Consider the following 20,137-nt stretch of genomic DNA (forward strand, 5'->3'; position numbering starts at 1 on the left):
TTTAACTTTGACAGCTTTCGACTGTCACTATTTTCTAGTTTGTTTTAATTTTAAAATATTTTTATGTCAGTAGTTATTTTAGAAAATACTACTATGTTATAAATTTCTATTTTATGCAATATTTGTTCTGTATTTAGCTCCTAATTGCAAAGTTTACTGAATTAGATTTTTTTTGATAGTCTAGTTTTGTGACCAATTTTGTAAACATGGTATATCTTCAAAACAGCACATAGTCTATGGTTGTAGGGTTGAAAAAATAATTATCTATCTTTAAAAAACTTACAGTATTCAAATAATCTGTATCCATGTTTGTATCTTTAAAATACTCAGTAGATTTTAAAAAGTAATCTTCAAAAACTTCCCATTTTGATTATAATCTATCACTAAGTAAGCTTTTGCAATTTTTTAGGTTTTTTTTGCGGGGGGGGAGTATAGTTGACTTACAATGTTGTGTTAGTTTCAGGTGTACAGCAAAGTGAATCAGTTATACACATACATATACCCACTCTTTTTTTAAAAAAATTATTTTTTATTTTTATTTTTGGCCGTGTTGGGTCTTCGTTGCTGCACGTGGGCTTTCTCTAGTTACGGCAAGCGGGGGCTACTCTTCGTTGCGGTGCGCAGACTTCTCATTGCGGTGGCTTCTCTTATTGCAGAGCACGGGCTCTAGGCGCACAGGTTTCAGTACTTGTGACATGCGGGCTCAGTAGTTGTGGCACACGGGCTTAGCTGCTCCGCAGCATGTGGGATCTTCCTGGGCCAGGGCTCAAACCCGTGTCCCCTGCATTGGCAGGTGGATTCTTAACCACTGTGCAACCAGGGAAGCCCTCCACTCTTTTTTTTAGATTCTTCATTTTTAAAGATGTATTTTGTATTTCTGTTCTTTCTGGTAAGGAATACATGGATACTGATTGGTAAATCTTAAACCTGATTTCAAATGTATTATACTTCTTAAATTTAAAAATATCAAATATTAGCTATATTTGCTTAGTTAAGAGTGTATATATAAAAATCCTCAGAACTTAATTATACATCTTGAGTCTTTGAAGTTTTTGTGTACTTATTAAAAATCTTTAGCTGAGCTATGTACCCTCCCCTGCTTTTTGTTGAGTATGAACTCGTAATCATACCCAAATGCTTACAAGTCAGATTTAAAATAAGTGAATATTGGATCACCGTTGCATAATCAAGTTCAGTTACTATAGCTTTGGGTTGAGCTTGGTAACTGTCATGTACTTAATAATTCTACTTAAGGAAAATTATTGATAATTATATGTAAGTTTATAAAGAGATATTGGAAGAATACTGGAGTGATGATACAACCTTTATATAATTCTCTTTTGAAACGTTACCACTTGCATACTATATACAGAATATGCTAATATTTTTTGGTGGCTAACGATCACTAAAATGGTCTCTGGATGATATCTCTAGAAGCTCCTAAAGAGCAATTTTGTACGATAAGGCCATTGAAGGTCGTCAGGAGACGTCCAGACGTTTATCTCCCAAAAAGCTTCTCAGTGGCATCACGTTGGTGACTTTATTAGGTTTGAGTCCAGCCGTCTTTCTTGTTGACTGAGAAACCTGATTTGTCAGCTTGTGTATTCAGAGCCCAATGGAGAGTGGTTCTTTCTCACATGGGTAAACTTACATCTCAGAATCTCCAGTGAACACCGTAACTGCCGTGTAGACTGAATATTTATTTCAAGCTGACCATTCTATTGTCTCCCTATCACATTTTTTTTTTTTTTTAATGGTACGCGGGCCTCTCACTGTTGTGGCCTCTCCCGTTGCGGAGCACAGGCTTCGGACGCGCAGGCCCAGCGGCCACGGCTCATGGGCCCAGCAGCTCCACGGCACGTGGGATCTTCCCGGACCGGGGCACGAACCCGTGTCCCCTGCATCGGCAGGCGGACTCTCAACCACTGTGCCACCAGGGAAGCCCTCCCTATTACATTTTAATAAGAAGCACAGAATTGTGAAAGGTTGTGGGAGGCATGTAGGGAATTATTAAACTGTTCAGTGACAAAAGGCACTGATGATACCCTGATGCCATCACACTAATGATAGGAATAACAAGGCCAGTGGATTGAAGATACTTAAAATCAAACAGACAAGGTGTCCCCACTTGAAGAGTGCCAGACTGGGCACAGGTGCCATTTGCTTGTGACACTCCTTTTCCTGTATTTTCAGGACTGACCCACCCTCTTTCTGATGGGCACATTCCCCCTTCACCTCTTTAGATCTGAACATATGTCCTGTCACCTTGTCCTTATGTCTTGGCCTACGAGCCGTTTTGCTTCTTTAAGGGCAGAGCACATCCACTCTGATTCATCATGTGCAGATTTTAGGGTTTAACTTTCAGAGGGCAGCATTATTCTAATTGTTTCAAAATTCTCCCCCCATTATAGTCCTGATGATATGGGCAAATCTATAAAAAGCCTAGCAGAGTTTCATACATACACATAGATCTTTTTCTTCTTCTTTTTAAAAACATTTCACTCATTTTCAGTTGGAAAATCAATAGGAATCAGCTGGAAAAATTTGATTCCTTGATTCAAGAAACAGTTTTTTCTTTAAAGTAATGCCAAACAATTGGTTGGGTGATTTTATTTAGATGCTTAAAAAAATTTTATTTTACTTATTAATTTAAAATAACTTTATTTTCCATATTTCTTTACTCAGTAATTTCCTATTGCTACCACTACTAATCTGGATGTGATGTGTAAGGTGTTTTAAAATTCAGTCCAATAGTCTAGATTTTAGAAATGCTTTTCTAGACATTCTATTTAACTTGTAATACATAAAGCATAAAGTAAGCCCGGGCTGTTTTGAAATGTAAACATAATGGTAGTGGACATTTGCCAAAGACAGGTTTGTCTGATTTTGGTTTTATTAAACTTCCTACAGTGCTTCATCGTGATAGTTCTCCAGCCCAGGAAGCTGGAATGTTACACAAATGCATCAACTCCCTAACCTCAGCCACTGCCAGGCTTTCTAAAGACACGTTCATCAGAGTTATACCAGGTCTTTACCTTCCAGGGTAAAATGGACATACCTATAGCATCAGTACCATGAAGAAGTACAGGATGAAGAATCATACTTTTTTTGTTGCTTAGAACATCTTTACCACAAACCAAATTTATGATGTCTTAAAAACATAAGCAGATCATTTAAGAAGACACTAAATAAAAGTTTTCAATTTATGAAAGTTTGAATAGTTGGTTGAATCTGACGTGTAGATTTCCCAGGTCTTCTTAAGCATGCAGAACTTTCCTTCTCTCATCCTTTAGAATAGGAAGGCTGTCTTATTATGTGTTTCTGATGCTGTGGATTAGGTTCCTTCCCACAGCTCTCTCTTCTCTCTGCATGTTTACTTCTAAAGCATCTGTGTTTGTTAGTTATCATACTGGCAAAGTATGTTTGTAAATGTCAGGTTACTTACTCCCTTAGGATTCCTGTTCTCCACTTCTAGCTGTTTTATTTTGGAAACTGTGGGCTCTACACAGAGCTTTTAAAAACCATCATAAAGCAGGTCTCATAACCGTGGTGGGCCTTGCAAGAAGAGAGTCAGATTGAGGTGCTTCTTGCCCCCAGAGGAACCCAGACCCGGGGTAGAGTGGGCACAGCTGGGCAGCTCGTGTCTTTAGGGACAAATCCAATGACTGCATCCCAGGGGCCATCTGAACACCTTCTGATGTCCCTCCTGTTTCCTTCTAGGAATCTATCTGATGGAGAGGACAGAAGTGGAAGACCCGAGTCTTAATTCTACGATATATCTTGAAATATCCCTCAGATGGGTGTGTCCTTATATAATCCACATAGGCCTCAGCTGCTACCTTTTTGTTTTTTTTTCATCTGTAAGCAAACATTTACTTTAGAGGAGAGAATAATTTCGGTAACACAGATGAAGAAAGCTTTTTTTAAAATTTATTTATTTTGGGGTGTGCTGGGTCTTCACTGCTGAGTGTGGGCTTTCTCTGGTCGCAGCAAGTCAGGGCTACTCTTCATTGCAGTGCGTGGGCTTCTCATTGCAGTGGCTTCTCTTGTTGCGGAGCACGGGCTTCAGTAGTTGCAGCATGCGGGCCCCAGAGCACGCAGGCTTCAGTAGTTGTGGCGTGCCAGCTCAGTAGTTGTGGCTCATGGGCTTTAGAGCACAGGCTCAGTAGTTGTGGCACACGGGCTTAGTTGCTCCACGGCATGTGGGATCTTCCCGGACCAGGACTCGAACCCGTGTCCCCTGCATTGGCAGGTGGATTCTTAACCACTGCGCCACCAGGGAAGTCCCTGAAGAAAGCCTTGAAAGAACGCGAAGAGACACAATCTGCAGGTGTAGGATTCTCTTTGCCTGTCAGACGACAAGGGGAATAGATCAGAGTGGCAGACTCAGATGACTCCAGGCTAGGTTGAGGCTGAGGCCAAGTGGAGAGTGCGGGCTCCATCTAAAGAGTTCAGCAGCTTCTTGGCTTTATTCTTATGGTAAGGGAATGCAGGCCTGGCTACTCTGTGTCTTTTAACTTTTCCAGAGAAGCTAGACATCTGGAATTTTAGATGAAAGATCATTATTTTAAATGTTAGCAGTTAGTTCAAGATCTTTAGAAACACTGTACAAGACCAAGAAAAACATGTCTGTAAGCCAAATCTGCTCCACTGGCCTTTGGAAAAGATGATAAATATTTTTAGTGTCTGTTATTCTCAATTCTCTCTCTCTCGGAGGAGAACATACAGTGTCCTGCTGTGGCCGGAAGTAATACAGAGGAGAAGGCTGGGTGCCTGGGTTGAGAGACTTGGTTTGGCCGCCCCAGTAGGAGCCCAGAGGCCCTCTCCCCTTCTCCCAGGAGAGACTGTGGGACTTCTGTACAGTGCTAGCGGTGGTAGCTACTGCGCTATAGCAGCTGCTGTTTACCATCTGGGTGGTATCAATTCTGTGCTGAAGCAGATGAAGCTGAAGTTTTGGCTCAGCTTTGCAACCAGCCTGGGGACCAGTGCAGTAGTAACATCTCAAAGATGTAAGCTATCCTTTCTGGAAGCAAAAGGATGTCAGGTTTTGGGTTTTTTCCACGTGCAAAGGGTATCATCGTTTAGGAAGCCACCAGTATAGATACGGTAGAATTTTTCTCCAGTTCTAGCAGTGTGGGATTAAGGGAAGAGAATACGGCAGAGAGCTGTGTGTTTGGGCTGTAAGTACTGCTGAAGTGGCCCTCGGGTAAGGCAACAAGACCACCTGTGCCTGAGCCGTGCTGTGTCACGAGAGCCACCTGTGGAAAAATAAGAATGGATTACAAGTCTTTGCTAATTGCGGAATCAGAGCATGCATTGGAAAAATTAATATTCATCAATCAGCCTATTTGTTTCTAATTATAACACAGAACCTCTAAATCTCACATGGCTCCCCTTTGAGAAGCTGATGGAAGCAGCAGTCTCCCTTTCTAGAAAACTACAGGTAGTAAAGGAAATATTTGGGGCTTTGTGAACCATATAGTCTCTGTTGTGACTGTTCACCTCTGCTCTCTTCATGTGAAAGTGTCCGTAGCAATCGATACCAACCGTAGGACTGCATGTGGTAGTAGTCTAATAAAACTGCATATTAAGAAACAAGCAGCCTGCAATATTTGACTTACAGGCTATAGTTTGCTGACTCCTAGTTTAGAACATTGACAGCTATGGTAGATTGGAACACTTCTCAGCAAATATCCACTTACCTTCTCCTCCTCTTTGGATGGAATGTACATCTCAGCTCCATGCCCTTTGGGCTTGGCCTTGAGATAAACTTTGACCTCTAGAATGTGAACAGACATGTTGTATACAGAGATTGCAGTGTGTTTACATGGTCGAGCTTGTCTCCTGTGCTCTTGCCATTTGCCGTGAAGAGAACATGTAGTTTCTCCAGGACTACTTCCTCATGTAGTCCTGGTCCAAAGGCGAAAGACAAACAGGCAGCAGACTTAGACGCAACACAGTTTGAAGCCAAGCTCTGCTCTCCACTACCTGAAGCAGAGTTGCCAGCTTGGGCCCAGACTAGCCCAGCTGAACTGCAGGCACCCTGCAGACCCATGAGCTTGAGAACAAATGTAGATTGTTTTAAGTCATTGGGTTTGGGGGTAGTTTGTGAACACAGCATGATTGTAGAAATAGCTGGCCAATACAGAGGAGGATAGTTACCCATCCAGATAAAACAATTATGATATGAATCTCTTTTTCAAAAACCAACATAACAAAAGAGGATTCTCATCTCCTTACACAAATTCCAGTAAAAGATAAGGGGATGGTTTTCTTTATTTTATAATTCTCCACCCCATTCCTTATCACCTTCCCCCCTCCCCATGCTTCTTCCATAGTTGGAATAAACCCTCTATGGTAGATTCAGGCTCCTCTGTGTACAGCTAATCAGAACTTAATACCCTCTTTAGAGAGGCATAGCTTTCCTCAAGCCAACCCCAGAGAGGACTCAGTACTAAGAACTGGATATTTAATACTTTCAATATTATATCTGGGAAAATATCCAAGCTTTTCCTCAGAAACAAGCGGTGTGGTCTCCTCAGTTCAGCAGAGTGTTTTGAGAGTCCGCTCGGCTTTAGTGTCTGTGCCCGATGCTAGACTGGATTTTTATCCAGTCAATATCTGTTTTGTTCTTGCTGTGTGCTGTGTACTGAGGTAGTCCCTGGGGACACAGGGATGTGCAAATCAAATTCAAGGCCTTCAAGGAGCACTCCAGCTAGCAGGAGGGCGGGCAAGTAAGTGGATAATGAAGGCACAGTGTGGTGAGCAGTACCATGAGTAGCATATCCACAGTCCTAGCGGAGCTTGGAGGAGATGCACTTGGCCTCGCATGGGGATTGGAATGTGGGGAGCATTTCAGGGAAGTCTTCTTGAAGGAATTGACACTTGAACTGAATCTTTCTAAAGGACACGGTTAGGATGAAATCCTATCATTGTAGAGTAGAAAGAGGCTTTAGAAATATCTTCCTCTTGACACATTAAGAGGAAGCTCTCCCTCCCTTTTTAAAATTTACTTCTGTCCCAGACAGAGATCAGTCTGATTAGAGTCAAGCTGCTGAGAGCGGTCTGTGCAGTGGGTAACTTTATCGTTGAAGCTATTGCAAGCAGTATCTATACATTGTGGCTAATTAGAAGTTATATATACACACGTCTGAAAAATAATGTAATGATTCTCATTTCCCAAGTCAGGTGTACAGCATTGTGTGATGTCAGTTTTTTAGTTGGAAATAGCCTCAGATTTCTGGGGTGGGTGTTTTGCTTTGTTGTCCTTTTTATTCATGAGGGGTGGGCTCAGGAAAGGAGGAATGGGTGAGACTAAGAAGATGATCCAGTTACCTTGCAAATGATTTTCTTCCTAAAAACAGTCCTCAGTTTGAATTGTGAATTTGTTGATTTTTCTGTACAGTCTAGTGGCTTTCAATCACTGATACGACAATAAATTATCAAAAAGTGAGTACAGCCATGTTAGCACTACTCAGCCCAAGAAAGAGGACTTGACCAAGCTTGCACCCTCTTGTCACTTTCCCTTTCCTCTTGCTCAAAGGTAATCACTGACCCAGCCTCTAATGACATAGATCAATTTTTGCCTTGAAGGTCTACAGTTAAGTTCCTATAGATTTCCAGAAGTAGGGTTACTAGATCAAGCAGTATGATTATTTTAAAGTATCATAGTTCAAACTACATAACGAAGTTGCTTTCAAAAATGCTATGTCATTAAATCACCACATTGTATGAAAATGTGGAAAGGACTTTTGTTCCTGAGTGTGGGGAGGGAGAGAATTGAAGGTCAAGTGTGAAGATGTAGAGTTCTGGACTGTGAATAGGACCGAATGGGACCATATTACTTTAGGGAAATTCCAGCAATGCTCTGAAATTGCATTTCACCCCCCTGGAAAATGTTCTTGTTTCTACTGGACGTCGTCAGTCATTGTGGCAGAAAGGAGAGCACGGTGAGCCATGCGCTGGTTCTTAAGATCTGGACGCAGATAACACACATTACAGCGGCCACATTACACTGGCCGAAGAAAGGCGCGTGAATTCAGTAGAGCCAGGGGTATATCATCCTCCCACAGGGAGAGGTGGTGTAGGAAGGGAAACTACAGTGTTTGGCAAAGAAAAATACCATCCATCATACTCTCTATCCGATGACTGCCTCACCCATGAGGAGATCAGATCATTCTGATCGCCAGTCTTTTATTATAGAAGCACATGCTGGCCTTGCGGGGATAGGGGTCCTGCGTCTCCATATAGGACTATGATTCTTGCAATTATCAGTGGGGTTATAATGGTAAACTAATGGTAAACTTTTTGGAGATCTGCATACTGCTTTTCCAAGAAGAGGCCCGGAAACATGCTTATTCATTAAGAGGTAATGGAAATGCTAAATTTGGTTTATTAGATACCTGTGGTGGAAAGCAATTCCTCTTTAGGAAACAGATTTTTTTTTAAATAGTGGGTTTACATGTTCTGGTTACATGCTCTCTGGGAAGCTATTCAGTAAATGTTTTCCTAGTCCATGGGTAGTGACACTGACAGAACTGTAGAGGTTTTCTCCCTGGCACAGCAAGGGAGCTGGCTTGGCTGGGTCACCCAGAGACTTGCTCCAGGTTCCAGGCACACCTGTCTGTTGTTAACAGCCTGTTTTTACCCTATACTACTTACTATAAATTTGCATATTTCTTTACTGACAGTCTTTCCCGTAACAGTTTTTTTGGTATTGATAGTATTGATGGATAACATCAAGAATTGCTTCTCATTTCTCTTTCTCTCTACATCTTCATCGAGACAGAAATGTTTTCAGTTAAAAAACCCTGACGGCTCAGTGAGACGGGCAGTCACGTGGGGCGGGGGGGGAGGTGGGGAGCACTGTGGTATCAGGTGGGCTCTGATTTAACGTGCCTTTCTCTTTCATTCCCCAAAGATTTCTTCTCTCTAGGGATGGTGAAGTTGGAGAGGGGCTCCTTTAACCCTCCTGCAGGATGAACCCTGTGCCAGAAGACATGGAGAACGCTCTCATGGGGAGTCAGAGCTCGCACGCTTCCCTGCGCGACATCCATTCCATCAACCCGACGCAACTCATGGCCAGGATCGAGTCCTATGAAGGAAGGGAAAAGAAAGGCATATCTGATGTCAGGAGGACTTTCTGTTTGTTTGTCACCTTTGACCTCTTATTTGTAACGTTACTGTGGATAATAGAGTTAAATGTAAGTGGTTGTTTTTCTTTTTCATGACATTATACAAATTGTTTCCAGAGACAAAAAAAACAAACAAGCCAGTTATCTTATTTTTCTCATCATTTCTGTCTCATTTTCGTGAATTTCATCTTTTTTTCAAATGAGGCACCATTGGTCTTCCCCAGCTGATTTGGACCTTTCTTGTTTTTTTATAAATGAAAAATCACCAGACCTAGCAATTAAGAAATTTGTTTCTATCCTCACTTTTCCACTGACTACCAGTTTCCCCATTTGTAAAAAGAGTATATGATCTTTAAGACAGTATATCATGACTTTCTTAGCAAGGCTATTTAAAAAAAAAAAAAGAAAACATTTAACTTTCTAGTTCTATTTGTTTTGAATTGTCAGTCCTGACCCAGCTTTTTCATTACACACTGCACCATCCCTTTTCTTTTGTTGTCTGTCTCTGTAAATCTCTAATCACTCGGATCCACTGTTATTTTCACATGACTGTACGTTTACTGAGTGCCAAGACATAGGCTTCTGATTCAGGTGTTGCAAGCTCCACAAAAAGCTTCATGAGCTTTAAGGTTTAGCTGAGGGGGTGTAACAGATATCTTATATTGCCTCTTACTGTTGATCTTTTTTTTGGGGGGTGGGGTTTTTTTGTGTGTGTGTGTGGTACGCGGGCCTCTCGCTGCTGCGGCCTCTCCCGTCGCGGAGCACAGGCTCCGGACGCGCAGGCTCAGCGGCCATGGCTCACGGGCCCAGCCGCTCCGCGGCACGTGGGATCCTCCCGGACCGGGGCACGAACCCGTGTCCCCTGCATCGGCAGGCGGACTCTCAACCACTGCGCCACCAGGGAAGCCCCATACTGTTGATCTTTAAAAGAGGAAAGAAATAGCATAAATGGAGCTTAGGCCTTCAAAAGCGTATGGGGACCCAGCTGTTCTATGCAATCATAACAATAACCAAAATATTTTGCCTTCATATATGACTTCCAACCTAGCCACTTTTCCTCCTGGCTCCAGGGAGCTGACTGGCGCCACCCCAGCCTGGTGTGCAGAGCCTAGGCGAGCTGGAGCAGCCCAAGAGCACCTTGGTTCATTTTCCTGCTGGAAGACCTTGGGCCAGTTGAAGGGAGGGTTCCGGTTCTGTGTAGGACCTGCTGGTACACCCCTGGGTAGACGGGTTTCCCAAATTGGATCTAGAATTCACCATCAGTTTCATTTGCCTGAAGACTGTATTTCCTCTCCAAACTCTTTTACCCCAGGCTCTTTAGACTGACAGGGGCAGAAATCAGAACGGCAGGAGAAGGGAAGTGGTTTTTCTTTTTCAGCTTCCGACACTTTGGTTGAGATTATGGTTCAAGAAAGACCTTTATCAGTGCTTTGCCTGTCTTCTTATTTTCTAACTGGTGTACCAGAAAGTGTCAGAATGCTTCTAACTTGTCCCTGAGCTGTCACAGCCAACTCTGTGGCCTCAGGCAAGCCACGTAAGTTCTCTGAGCCTTGATTTCTCGGTCAGTTAACTCAGTTAACTGAGTTAACCTGTCTTGCCTTCCTTGTGAATTCTTGTGAGGAGCAAATAAAAAGATATATTCCACAGCCCCTTGGCAGTTATGAAGCTCTATATAGCTATAGATTATGTAATTTACTATTAGCTAAATAAATTCTACCCAGAAAGAGAAAAAACAAGTTGGCTATTAATCTCTCTCTATTGTTACACTTACGTTTCAGGTATTTATTATCCTACTGATTCTGATTCTGATTTTGTTACCCCACTGTCATTATGTTCTATAGTGAAACTGTGATGACCCATGATAACAAAAACTCACTGGGAGAGTTCAGTGGGTTGGAATGATCTGAAGAGAGGAATTGGGGGTAGAAGGGTGATCGAGGATTGGATGGTGGGACCAATAGGGAGAGGGTTTCAAGGTGGAGGTGAACAGAAGCACTGAGGCAAGAGTGTTGTGCTTATGCAGGTGTGTGTGTGTGTGTGTGTGTGTGTGTGTGTGTGTGTGTGTGTGTGTGTATTGGAGGGGACAAGGGAAGATGCAGAGAAAATATTAGCCTGGCTAGAAATAAGGTGCCTATAGGAAATGAAATTGCCTAGGTAACCTGGTTCTAAACAATTGAAATTCTTAAAGAGCTACATGGAAGTGTTGGACTTACCTCAGCTGTGAGCTGAAATAGGTTCTAGAGCAGATTGGAAAACACGGTTTTGAGATGTGCCAGAGGTCACTGACTCACATTCCACATTACATCGCGACCTACCTGCTATGTCGATTTGGACACTTAACTTGACACTGCTCCCCGATGACACATACACTCACCCACTTCTTTATCAGTAAAAAAATACCCTGATGCTCAGGCCAAAGGTGAAGACTCATCCTTGATTGATTTGCTTGTTTGTTTTGTATTTCTCATGCCCCCTGTCCAATCTAAAAGTAAGTCCTGGGCTTCCCTGGTGGCGCAGTGGTTGAGAGTCCTCCTGCCGATGCGGGGGACACGGGTTCGTGCCCCGGTCCGGGGGGATCCCACATGCCGCGGAGCGGCTGGGCCCGTGAGCCATGGCCGCGGAGCCTGCGCGTCCGGAGCCTGTGCTCCGCAGCGGGAGAGGCCACAACGGTGAGAGGCCCGCGTACCGCAAAAAAAATAAAATAGAATAAATAAAATAAAAGTAAGTCCTGTCAAATCTGGTGCAAAATATACTCACAGTGTGATCCCTTCTCTCCATTTCTACCATTGCCACCCTCGACCAAGCCAACATTATTACTCATCCAAACTACTGCACCCTGTCTGTGCCTGACCAGTTTGCCTGCTTCCACACTTGCCCTCCCACAATCCATTGTCCTGATAGAATCCAGAGTGACTATTAAAAGTAAAAACATAAATCCGATGTTACTTTCTGTTTAAAACCCTTCATGGACTTAACCGGATTACTTAGCATAAACGTCCAAATGCTGAAACTTGGCTTGCAAAGTCCCCCAGAAGCCAACCCAGACTTCCTTTCCCACCCTCTTTTCCTGGCCCACCCAGTTCAGCCAGACTTCTGTTCTCAGAATGGAACAAGCTCTCTTCTGTCTTAGACCTTAATACTGGTTCCTTCTATATGAAATGGTTAATTTCCTTTACCTTGATGTAGATTTCAACTTAGCATGCTGGTATCAGTTTAAATGTCACCAAGAGAAGACTTCCATGAACACCCAACCCAAAAGAGTCAACTGTTATTCCCATCACACTGTCCTGCTTCTGTCCTCAGTGTAGCACTGATTTTCTTATGTGTCTCTATCTCCACTTGCTAGCATGGAAGCTCCATAAAGGCAGAGATATTGTTTTGTTTACTGGAATATTTCCTGTGTTTAGAACAGTCCTTGGCATTCACCAGGTGCTCAACAGATATTTGGTGAATGGATCAAGGTCATGGCAGTGGTTTGCAGATTAGGATAAATTCCAGGCGGACTGACACTAAGAACATTAACTCAGAAACTGCTGAAGGAGCCCCATGGAAGGTGGTAGGAGTAGAAAAGGAGCAGCTTACTTGAGAGACATACTAAAGGAAGAAATACCAGACAGTTTGTTGATAGGCTGATTTTATCACCCCCAGTATCCAAAGATGACTCTTAAGATTTCTAAGGATGGAGCCTAGAATAACAGCACCAGCTCTGGCAGAACTCTGATTGGGAAGGGGTTCCATGTGAAACTAAAGATGAATCTGGGACATCTTGTGCTAGAGACGACAAAGATTTTGGAATAATTTAGAGTACAAGATGGGCTAGAAATGTAGATTTTAGATTTCTATATTTAAAGGCAACATGAAATCAGGGTCTCTTAAAGTATATGGATACCGAAGAGAGCCCTTTTCTACTGGCTAGTTATTGAACTGTTATCAGCAGCTTTAATTCCTGTTGTCTCAGCCAGGAGGGGTAACTTCTATGTGGTAGAGAACTCCTCTTTGCTGTAGGCTACTTGGAATAATCTTTTTTAAAAATATGTTGGATATTGGTAAGTTTCGTGAGTCTGAAGAGACACAGTAGTGAGACTAGATGGTTGGTTGGCTTTTAATTCTTGCTCCCAGGTTTTCAGTTCTATTCATTTGTAAAGGTCTACCTAAAATCAGGCAGGTCTGTAGGCAACCTGTGAAAATTACACAGAAGTCTAAGCCTCCTTAAGGGATTTGAAGTACAGAATAGTGTTTATGGTATAGTCCATTTTCATAACAAGTACAGTTGACCCTTGACCCCAGCATGTGGGGGAGGGGGACAGTAATCTTTGTATAATCTGTAGCCAGCCCTCCATATCTGAGGTTCCTCCGCAACCACGGATTCAACCAACCATGGACCATGTAGTACTGTAGTATTTACTATTGCAAAATATCCACGTGTAAGTGGACCCGTGCAGTCCAAACCCCTATTGCTTAAGGGTCAACTGTACTTGAAAAGGTATCTAAGCCAAGAGAATCCTTTCCTTATGGCAACTTTTATTCTAATTTGACCAATTAGCAAACCTTGCAAAGGTATTCCTTATTGATTTTTTTCCCCCTTTTTTCTTTTACCCAGGTCTTGGGTTAATTGCCCTCTAATTTGTCCTTCTCAGACCAGCTGCACTGGTTTGCCAGGACCAACAATGTCTGTGCTCCAGATTGGAACCGTGAATTTACTGTTGTACATCATGTCCCCTATTATCAGCTAATCCACGGGCCCTCACCTTATAGAGGGTCTGCTTAGAATGCTGCATTCGCTGCCACGCATACGTTCCCTTCCTTGATGAGTATTCTATATAGTTCGATACGCAGAATTTTGAACTTGATCATTTAAAATTCATCTTGATAGGAGAATTGGGAGAGGACAGAAAATTTATCATATTAGGTTTAATTTTCACATCTACTATAACTTGCTCACATAGGTCTAATCTAGTCCTTATTTTGTTATCTATTCAAGTTAAAATATATATATACATATAAGTTGAAAAGAGTGCAGAATTTTAAAGTGTTAGGAGCAAATAGGAGCAACCAGTTGATTTTTTACACTTCTATCCTGTCTCATGATAACTTGTTGTCACGGATTGTGCTAAGAGATCAGGGGACCACTTGACCTTCCAAGACTTAAAATAGTGCAGTGGTCAGAGAGTGAGGGGAGCCCTGGATAAATGTTAATTTTCTTCTTTAAAAATATGTTTGTATATACAATGGAATATTACTCAGCCATAAAAAGAAAAGAAATTGAGTTATTTGTAATGAGGTGGATCAACCTAGAGAAAAACAAATACCGTATGCTAACACATATATGTGGAATCTAAAAAAAAAAAATTGGTTCTGAAGAAACTAGGGGCAGGACAGGAGTGAAGACACAGATGTAGAGAATGGACTTGAGGACACAGGGAGGGGGAAGCGTAAGCTGGGACGAAGTGAGAGAGTGGCATGGACATATATACACTGCCAAATGTAAATAGATAGCTAGTGGGAAGCAGCCACATAGCACAGGGAGATCAGCTCGGTGCTTTGTGACCACCTAGAGGGGTGGGATAGGGAGGGTAGGAGGGAGACGCAAGAGGGAGGAAATATGGGGATATATGTATATGTATAGCTGATTCACTTTGTTATAAAGCAGAAGCTAACACACCATTGTAAAGCAATTATACTCCAATAAAGATGTTAAAAAATAATAAAAATATGTTTGTGTGATTGAAGACTATCTTACAAGAGAAAAAAATTAGTTTTCACATTTTAACATTTCAGTTTACCAATATATGAACTGCAATAAAAGGCATTGTTCGGGCTTCCCTGGTGGCGCAGTGGTTGAGAGCTCGCCTGCCGATGCAGGGGACACGGGTTCGTGCCCCGGTCCGGGAAGATTCCACGTGCCGCGGAGTGGCTGGGCCCGTGAGCCATGGCCGCTGAGCCTGCACGTCCGGAGCCTGTGCCCCGCAACGGGAGAGGCCGCAGTGGTGAGAGGCCCGCGTACCGCAAAAAAAAAAAAAAAAAAGGCATTATATATTTGTTGAACAAATGAATTCAAGTGGGAAATGCTCTTCAGCATTTTTCTATTTGAATTATGAGCGTTCTTTTCTTCCATATTTTAACATTTCTCGGTTAGGAAAAGGCAGAAAAGCGTATGCAAAACGTTACTTGTATGTTCTCTTGTATTATTTTCACACATAACTCTCATTTTTACTTCTTCCTTCCTCTCCTTCCCAGGTGAATGGAGGTATTGAGAACACCTTAGAGAAAGAGGTGGTGCGATATGACTACTACTCTTCTTATTTTGATATATTCGTAAGTATTCTCTGTTGTAGGTTTCACTTTGGACATGATGAAACTAAGCAAAAGGCAAATTTCCTGTCAGTAGACCTCAGATTCTATGCCATTCTTTTTTCCTCTTTTAAACATTAGCTTTCCTTTTTCCTTATTCTTGGACCATTCAGTGCTCTCTCGCTCTCTCGCTCTCTAAGAAATTGCCTGGTCATCTCAAGGAGAAAAAAGATTAATGAGAAATAAGGGCGCATCGCAGAAGAAGCCATTCTGATTTTCCTTTATTCTTTAAAATGGATGAGATAGAAGCCACTGACAGACCCTAATCACTGAAAGGAAAATGCACGTGTTTACATAATAACACAGTGAAAATGCCATTCCTTTTCTGTCTTGAGATAGATTTCTGTGTATATTTTTAAATAATTCGGTTTCATTTTTCCATAATAGGAGTTTTTGAGAAAAGTGATACATTGATAATCTGGGGCAAAACTGCTCAGTTGTATGGGGGCTTCCCTGGTGGTGCAGTGGTTGAGAATCCGCCTGCCGATGCGGGAGACACGGGTTCGTGCCCTGGTCCGGGAGGATCCCACGTGCCGCGGAGCAACTAAGCCTGTGAGCCATGGCCGCTAGGCCTGCGCGTCCGGAGCCTGTGCTCCGCAACGGGAGAGGCCACAACAGTGAGAGGCCCGCGTACCGCAAAAAAAAAAAAAAAAACCAAAAAAAAACCTGCTCAGTTGTAGAATTATATAGATGCAGTTATCTGTAGATGAGGCAGTATCTTTCCAGGACACACTGTGACTTTGGTTGGGTTTAATACATCTCACGGTATCTCTTTATAGGTGATAGTGTAAGTCAGTCAGATTCTAACATTGTGTTAGACAGGACATAGGCAATTAAAATTCATAAAGAATCCCCCCTAAATTCATTTTAACTACTTTACTCACTTATCCGTGCACAACGGATAAGACCCTTGAAGTCAGAAAAACCTGGGCTTGGGCTTCCCTGGTGGCGCAGTGGTTGAGAGTCCGCCTGCCGATGCAGGAGACACGGGTTCGTGCCCCGGTCCGGGAAGATCCCACATGCCGCGGAGCGGCTGGGCCCGTGAGCCATGGCCGCTGAGCCTGCGCGTCTGGAGCCTGTGCTCCGCAACGGGAGAGGCCACAGCAGTGAGAGACCCGCGTACCGCAAAAAAAAAAAAAAAAAAAAAAAAAAAAAAAAAAAAAAAGAAAAACCTGAGCTTGATTCACAGCACTATCACTCATTGTATACCTTTGAATATATTAGGTCTAAACTTCAGTTTCCTCATATGTGAAATGAGATCATCATCGTTCTGAAAAGTTAATGAAATAATACCTGGAAAACGCTTAAGCTCAATGATAGGTATGTCCTAGAAGCTCAGAGACCCACCTGCAATCACGGTTATTATCATCATTCGTTTTGGATGAAGAGTATTACTGATGATATTTTCTAGTACTTTTCCTACTACTGTAAAAAGTCTTGTTTTGTTTTGTTTTTCCCACACTCACTGCAGAAGTATGTATGAGGAAAGAGATGGGGTTCCCAGTAAATAGAGATCAGGGTTCATGTCATCACTCCCTTGCAATCTGAGTAATTCCATTTTCATCTGCACAGTATGTTAGGGTTCCAATAAGACTGTTTTGAAAAAGTGTTTGGCTGCTACAGAATATTTGGAAAACCACTGATATAATTTAATCTCCTTTTCCAGATGAAGAAATTGAGTCTCATGGTTCAGTGTCTTGACCTACCCCGGGTCACTGAACTTGGTGGCAGAGCATGTGAGATCCCAAATCTCTTGATAATTTTTTCCTGTAAAACTATTGACATAGAATAACAAAACTGACTTCTCTTTTTCCTTTTATTTCCCCTGTTGAATTCATCGTAACATAGTCTGAGCCAGGACTTACCGGGAAGCCAAGTTAATCCACTGGCCAGATCTCCAAGGATTGTCTGAATTCTGCTTAGGGAGTTAATGATACTGGACAAATAGGTGGGACCTATTAGCTCAGCTTGGAAAGACCGTCATGCCTGGCCCTGGAAATGGACATATCCTCCAGGAAACCTTGGGATCTGGGAGACTTTGAGATAGAGGAATAAAGATTTATACTTTTGCCAAGTCCAGAATGCAGAGATAGGGGTAGGATACACAGAGAAACTAAATGGTTAGCCGATTATCAGAAAACACATTTTTAATGAAAGCAGGAAATGAAAACAAAAACAACGGCAAACTTCACTTACGTGAAAGGATCTTCAGTGAGGTCACCCAGCCAGTGGCAGCAAAGAAGTTGTCAGCCTCCAGCCTTTCAGCAGTTGTGATTAGTGAGGAACTTTGGGCAGACCCCCTACCCTAAGGCATTGCTCCAGAGCCACCTGACTTCTCCCTACTCAGAATAAGTATGTTTTCCAAGTAAAATTAGTAAAGTTTTATCCCGTGTTTATTCCTTAGTACAATTACTGAAACAGCTAAGGCATAGTGGATAAGAGCCTGGTCTTTGGAGTCAAGCTACCTGGGTTCAAATCGTGGCTTCCACACTAAGCGTTGTGTGGCCTTAGACAATTTTTCGATCCATCTTAATGACAGTTGACTCATGGGATTGCTGGGCTGGGGGATTACATGGGATAATAATGCACATAAAAGGTTTCACAAAAGTCCCTGAACCACCCTGAAAAATCAGAGGACAGGTCCTGGGATAGCAGAACTCTCCCAACACCCCGGTAACTCAGAGCTTTGCAGTGGACTTCACTGAGAATCTGGTATCTTCCAAAAAGTCAGTATTTGTACTTGGAGTGAAAAGGTAGTGGAGTGGAAACTTTCAAAGCATTTTCTCCAACCTTAAAAGGACATCAGGGGCTTCCCTGGTGGCGCAGTGGTTGGGAGTCCGCCTGCCGATGCAGGGGACGCGGGTTTGTGCCCCGGTCCGGGAGGATCCCACATGCCGCGGAGCGGCTGGGCCCGTGAGCCATGGCCGCTGGGCCTGCGCGTCCGGAGCCTGCGCTCCGCGACGGGAGAGGCCACAGCGGTGAGAGGCCCGCGTACCACAAAAAAAAAAAAAAAAAAAAAGGATATCAGAATATATATATATGGACTCAAATAGAAAGGAAAAATAAACATCTAACTATATATTCTTTTGTTGATAATGGGAAGTTAATTTGAATCCCTCTTTGGGCGATATTCCATAAATTCTAGAGCAGAGGATCCCAAAAGCTGGTCTGTAGACCAGTACCCATCTGTGACAGTTTTCAGCTAAATCAGAATAATGAAGACACTTTGGTGGGTTCTTCCTAAAACCCAATGACTTTACCTTTGTGTATATACCTTAAAACTTGTCTTGTCTTTTTAATACAGCTTTTGGCAGTTTTTCGGTTTAAAGTGTTAATACTTGCATATGCCGTGTGCAGACTGCGCCATTGGTGGGCCATAGCGGTGAGTACGCCTGGTGAGTGGTCCCTCTCCTCCGATTTTGGTGGCTGGGGCCTGCTCACAAAAGGGCTGAGCTGCGGGCAGACGTGGATTCCATCTGGGTTGAATTCCACTTGCTTTTCCTGAGTCCCCCGTCCTCCACACCTCAGTAGGTTTCACTCTCCGGGGGGCTCCTTTGCAAAGGTAATGAGTAACTAGCTAGCCTTGTCGCTATGGAGACTGAGACAAGTGAGGAATCTAGGGGCCGACCCGTGATTGTGGTCCAAGCATCAGCCCACCCTCCACCTCATTATGCAAACGAGAGATGAGTTCCGTCCCTCTGTCACGAAGCGATTTGGACAATCTCCTCTCGGGTTGAAACTGCTTGGTGATTTTTCACGACCTGCTCTCTGCTTATTTTGATCACCGCCTTCCTCACTACGTTATCCCCCTCGCTCCAGTCTTAAAGGGGAAAGCTGCCTTTTCATGGTTGCCTTCGGGCTTCTTGAAGACCGTGGCAGTTTTTAACTCACCTCTGTTTCCTGGCCTCCAGCCCAGAGCTTTTGGCACAAGCTCTTCACCCTCAATAAATATTTACTGATTGAGAGAAGTATTACAAGCAGTTCTGCCTGAATTATTTTCCCTGTTTCCATGGACTTCTAAACAGTCACCTTGTTGAGAGCAGGTATATGGGGGGTGTTGAAGTCCTCAGACTGGAGAGACATGGGCAGGACCAACCTGCCATCCTGCTTCCGGAAGGTGAGACCTCGGTCTCTGTGGGACCGGTGTGGGCTTGTCCAGCTGGGCATGGGGTTGTGCGCTGTCATAAGGGGGAGCCCCCCAGGGGCCGTGTCTGCCCGGGCCATCTCTTCTGAGCATCCACAGAATCCCAGGGCTGCTGTCAGACCATCCGTTGAGTCCCAAGCTTCCGGTTCATGGGTGAGGGCTGACAGTTTCAGCCGGACTTGACTCCCTTTACCGGGTACGCTGTTGCCGATACCAAACGGCTGTGATAGTTATCCCTTAACCACTGTCTGCAGCAGCCCCAATTTGGGCCGTTCTATTCCAGTCTCCATGATGTGCACTGGTATTTGTCAGAACATCTGTCTCAGTGTTTGTTTCAGGAAAGTGGTTGACGTGCAATGAGAGTTTTAAGAGCGTTTCTTCAACCTCTTCTTTGAAATGATCAAAGGGACGGGTCAGATTTAGCACATCCATTTTATTGTTTTTGATTCTCGTTTTAAAAAACATTTACAGAGAGGGGGCCAGGCAGCTGGAAGGAGTCAGCTGGTAC

General features: G+C 43.2%; 1 protein-coding gene across 2 annotated transcripts in view; it reads left to right on the plus strand.

The window, feature by feature from the left end:
• STARD3NL (STARD3 N-terminal like) overlaps positions 1-20,137 on the plus strand; it is a 50,859-nt gene that overhangs the window by 18,357 nt on the left and 12,365 nt on the right. Inside the window, exons 2-4 of one of the 2 annotated variants that reach the window (XR_010842294.1) lie at positions 8,921-9,203; positions 15,372-15,449; positions 18,790-18,880. Coding sequence is in view for 1 of the 2 variants with exons in the window: in XM_059074057.2 (XP_058930040.1) it covers positions 8,979-9,203; positions 15,372-15,449; positions 18,790-18,867 (381 nt within the window). In the remaining variant the exon portion in view is untranslated. The remainder of the gene's footprint in view (positions 1-8,920; positions 9,204-15,371; positions 15,450-18,789; positions 18,881-20,137) is intronic. The other variant, XM_059074057.2, reaches the window with a different exon arrangement.

This window comes from Kogia breviceps, chromosome 9 (genome assembly GCF_026419965.1).
Source record: "Kogia breviceps isolate mKogBre1 chromosome 9, mKogBre1 haplotype 1, whole genome shotgun sequence".
Classification (NCBI taxonomy): domain Eukaryota; kingdom Metazoa; phylum Chordata; class Mammalia; order Artiodactyla; family Physeteridae; genus Kogia; species Kogia breviceps.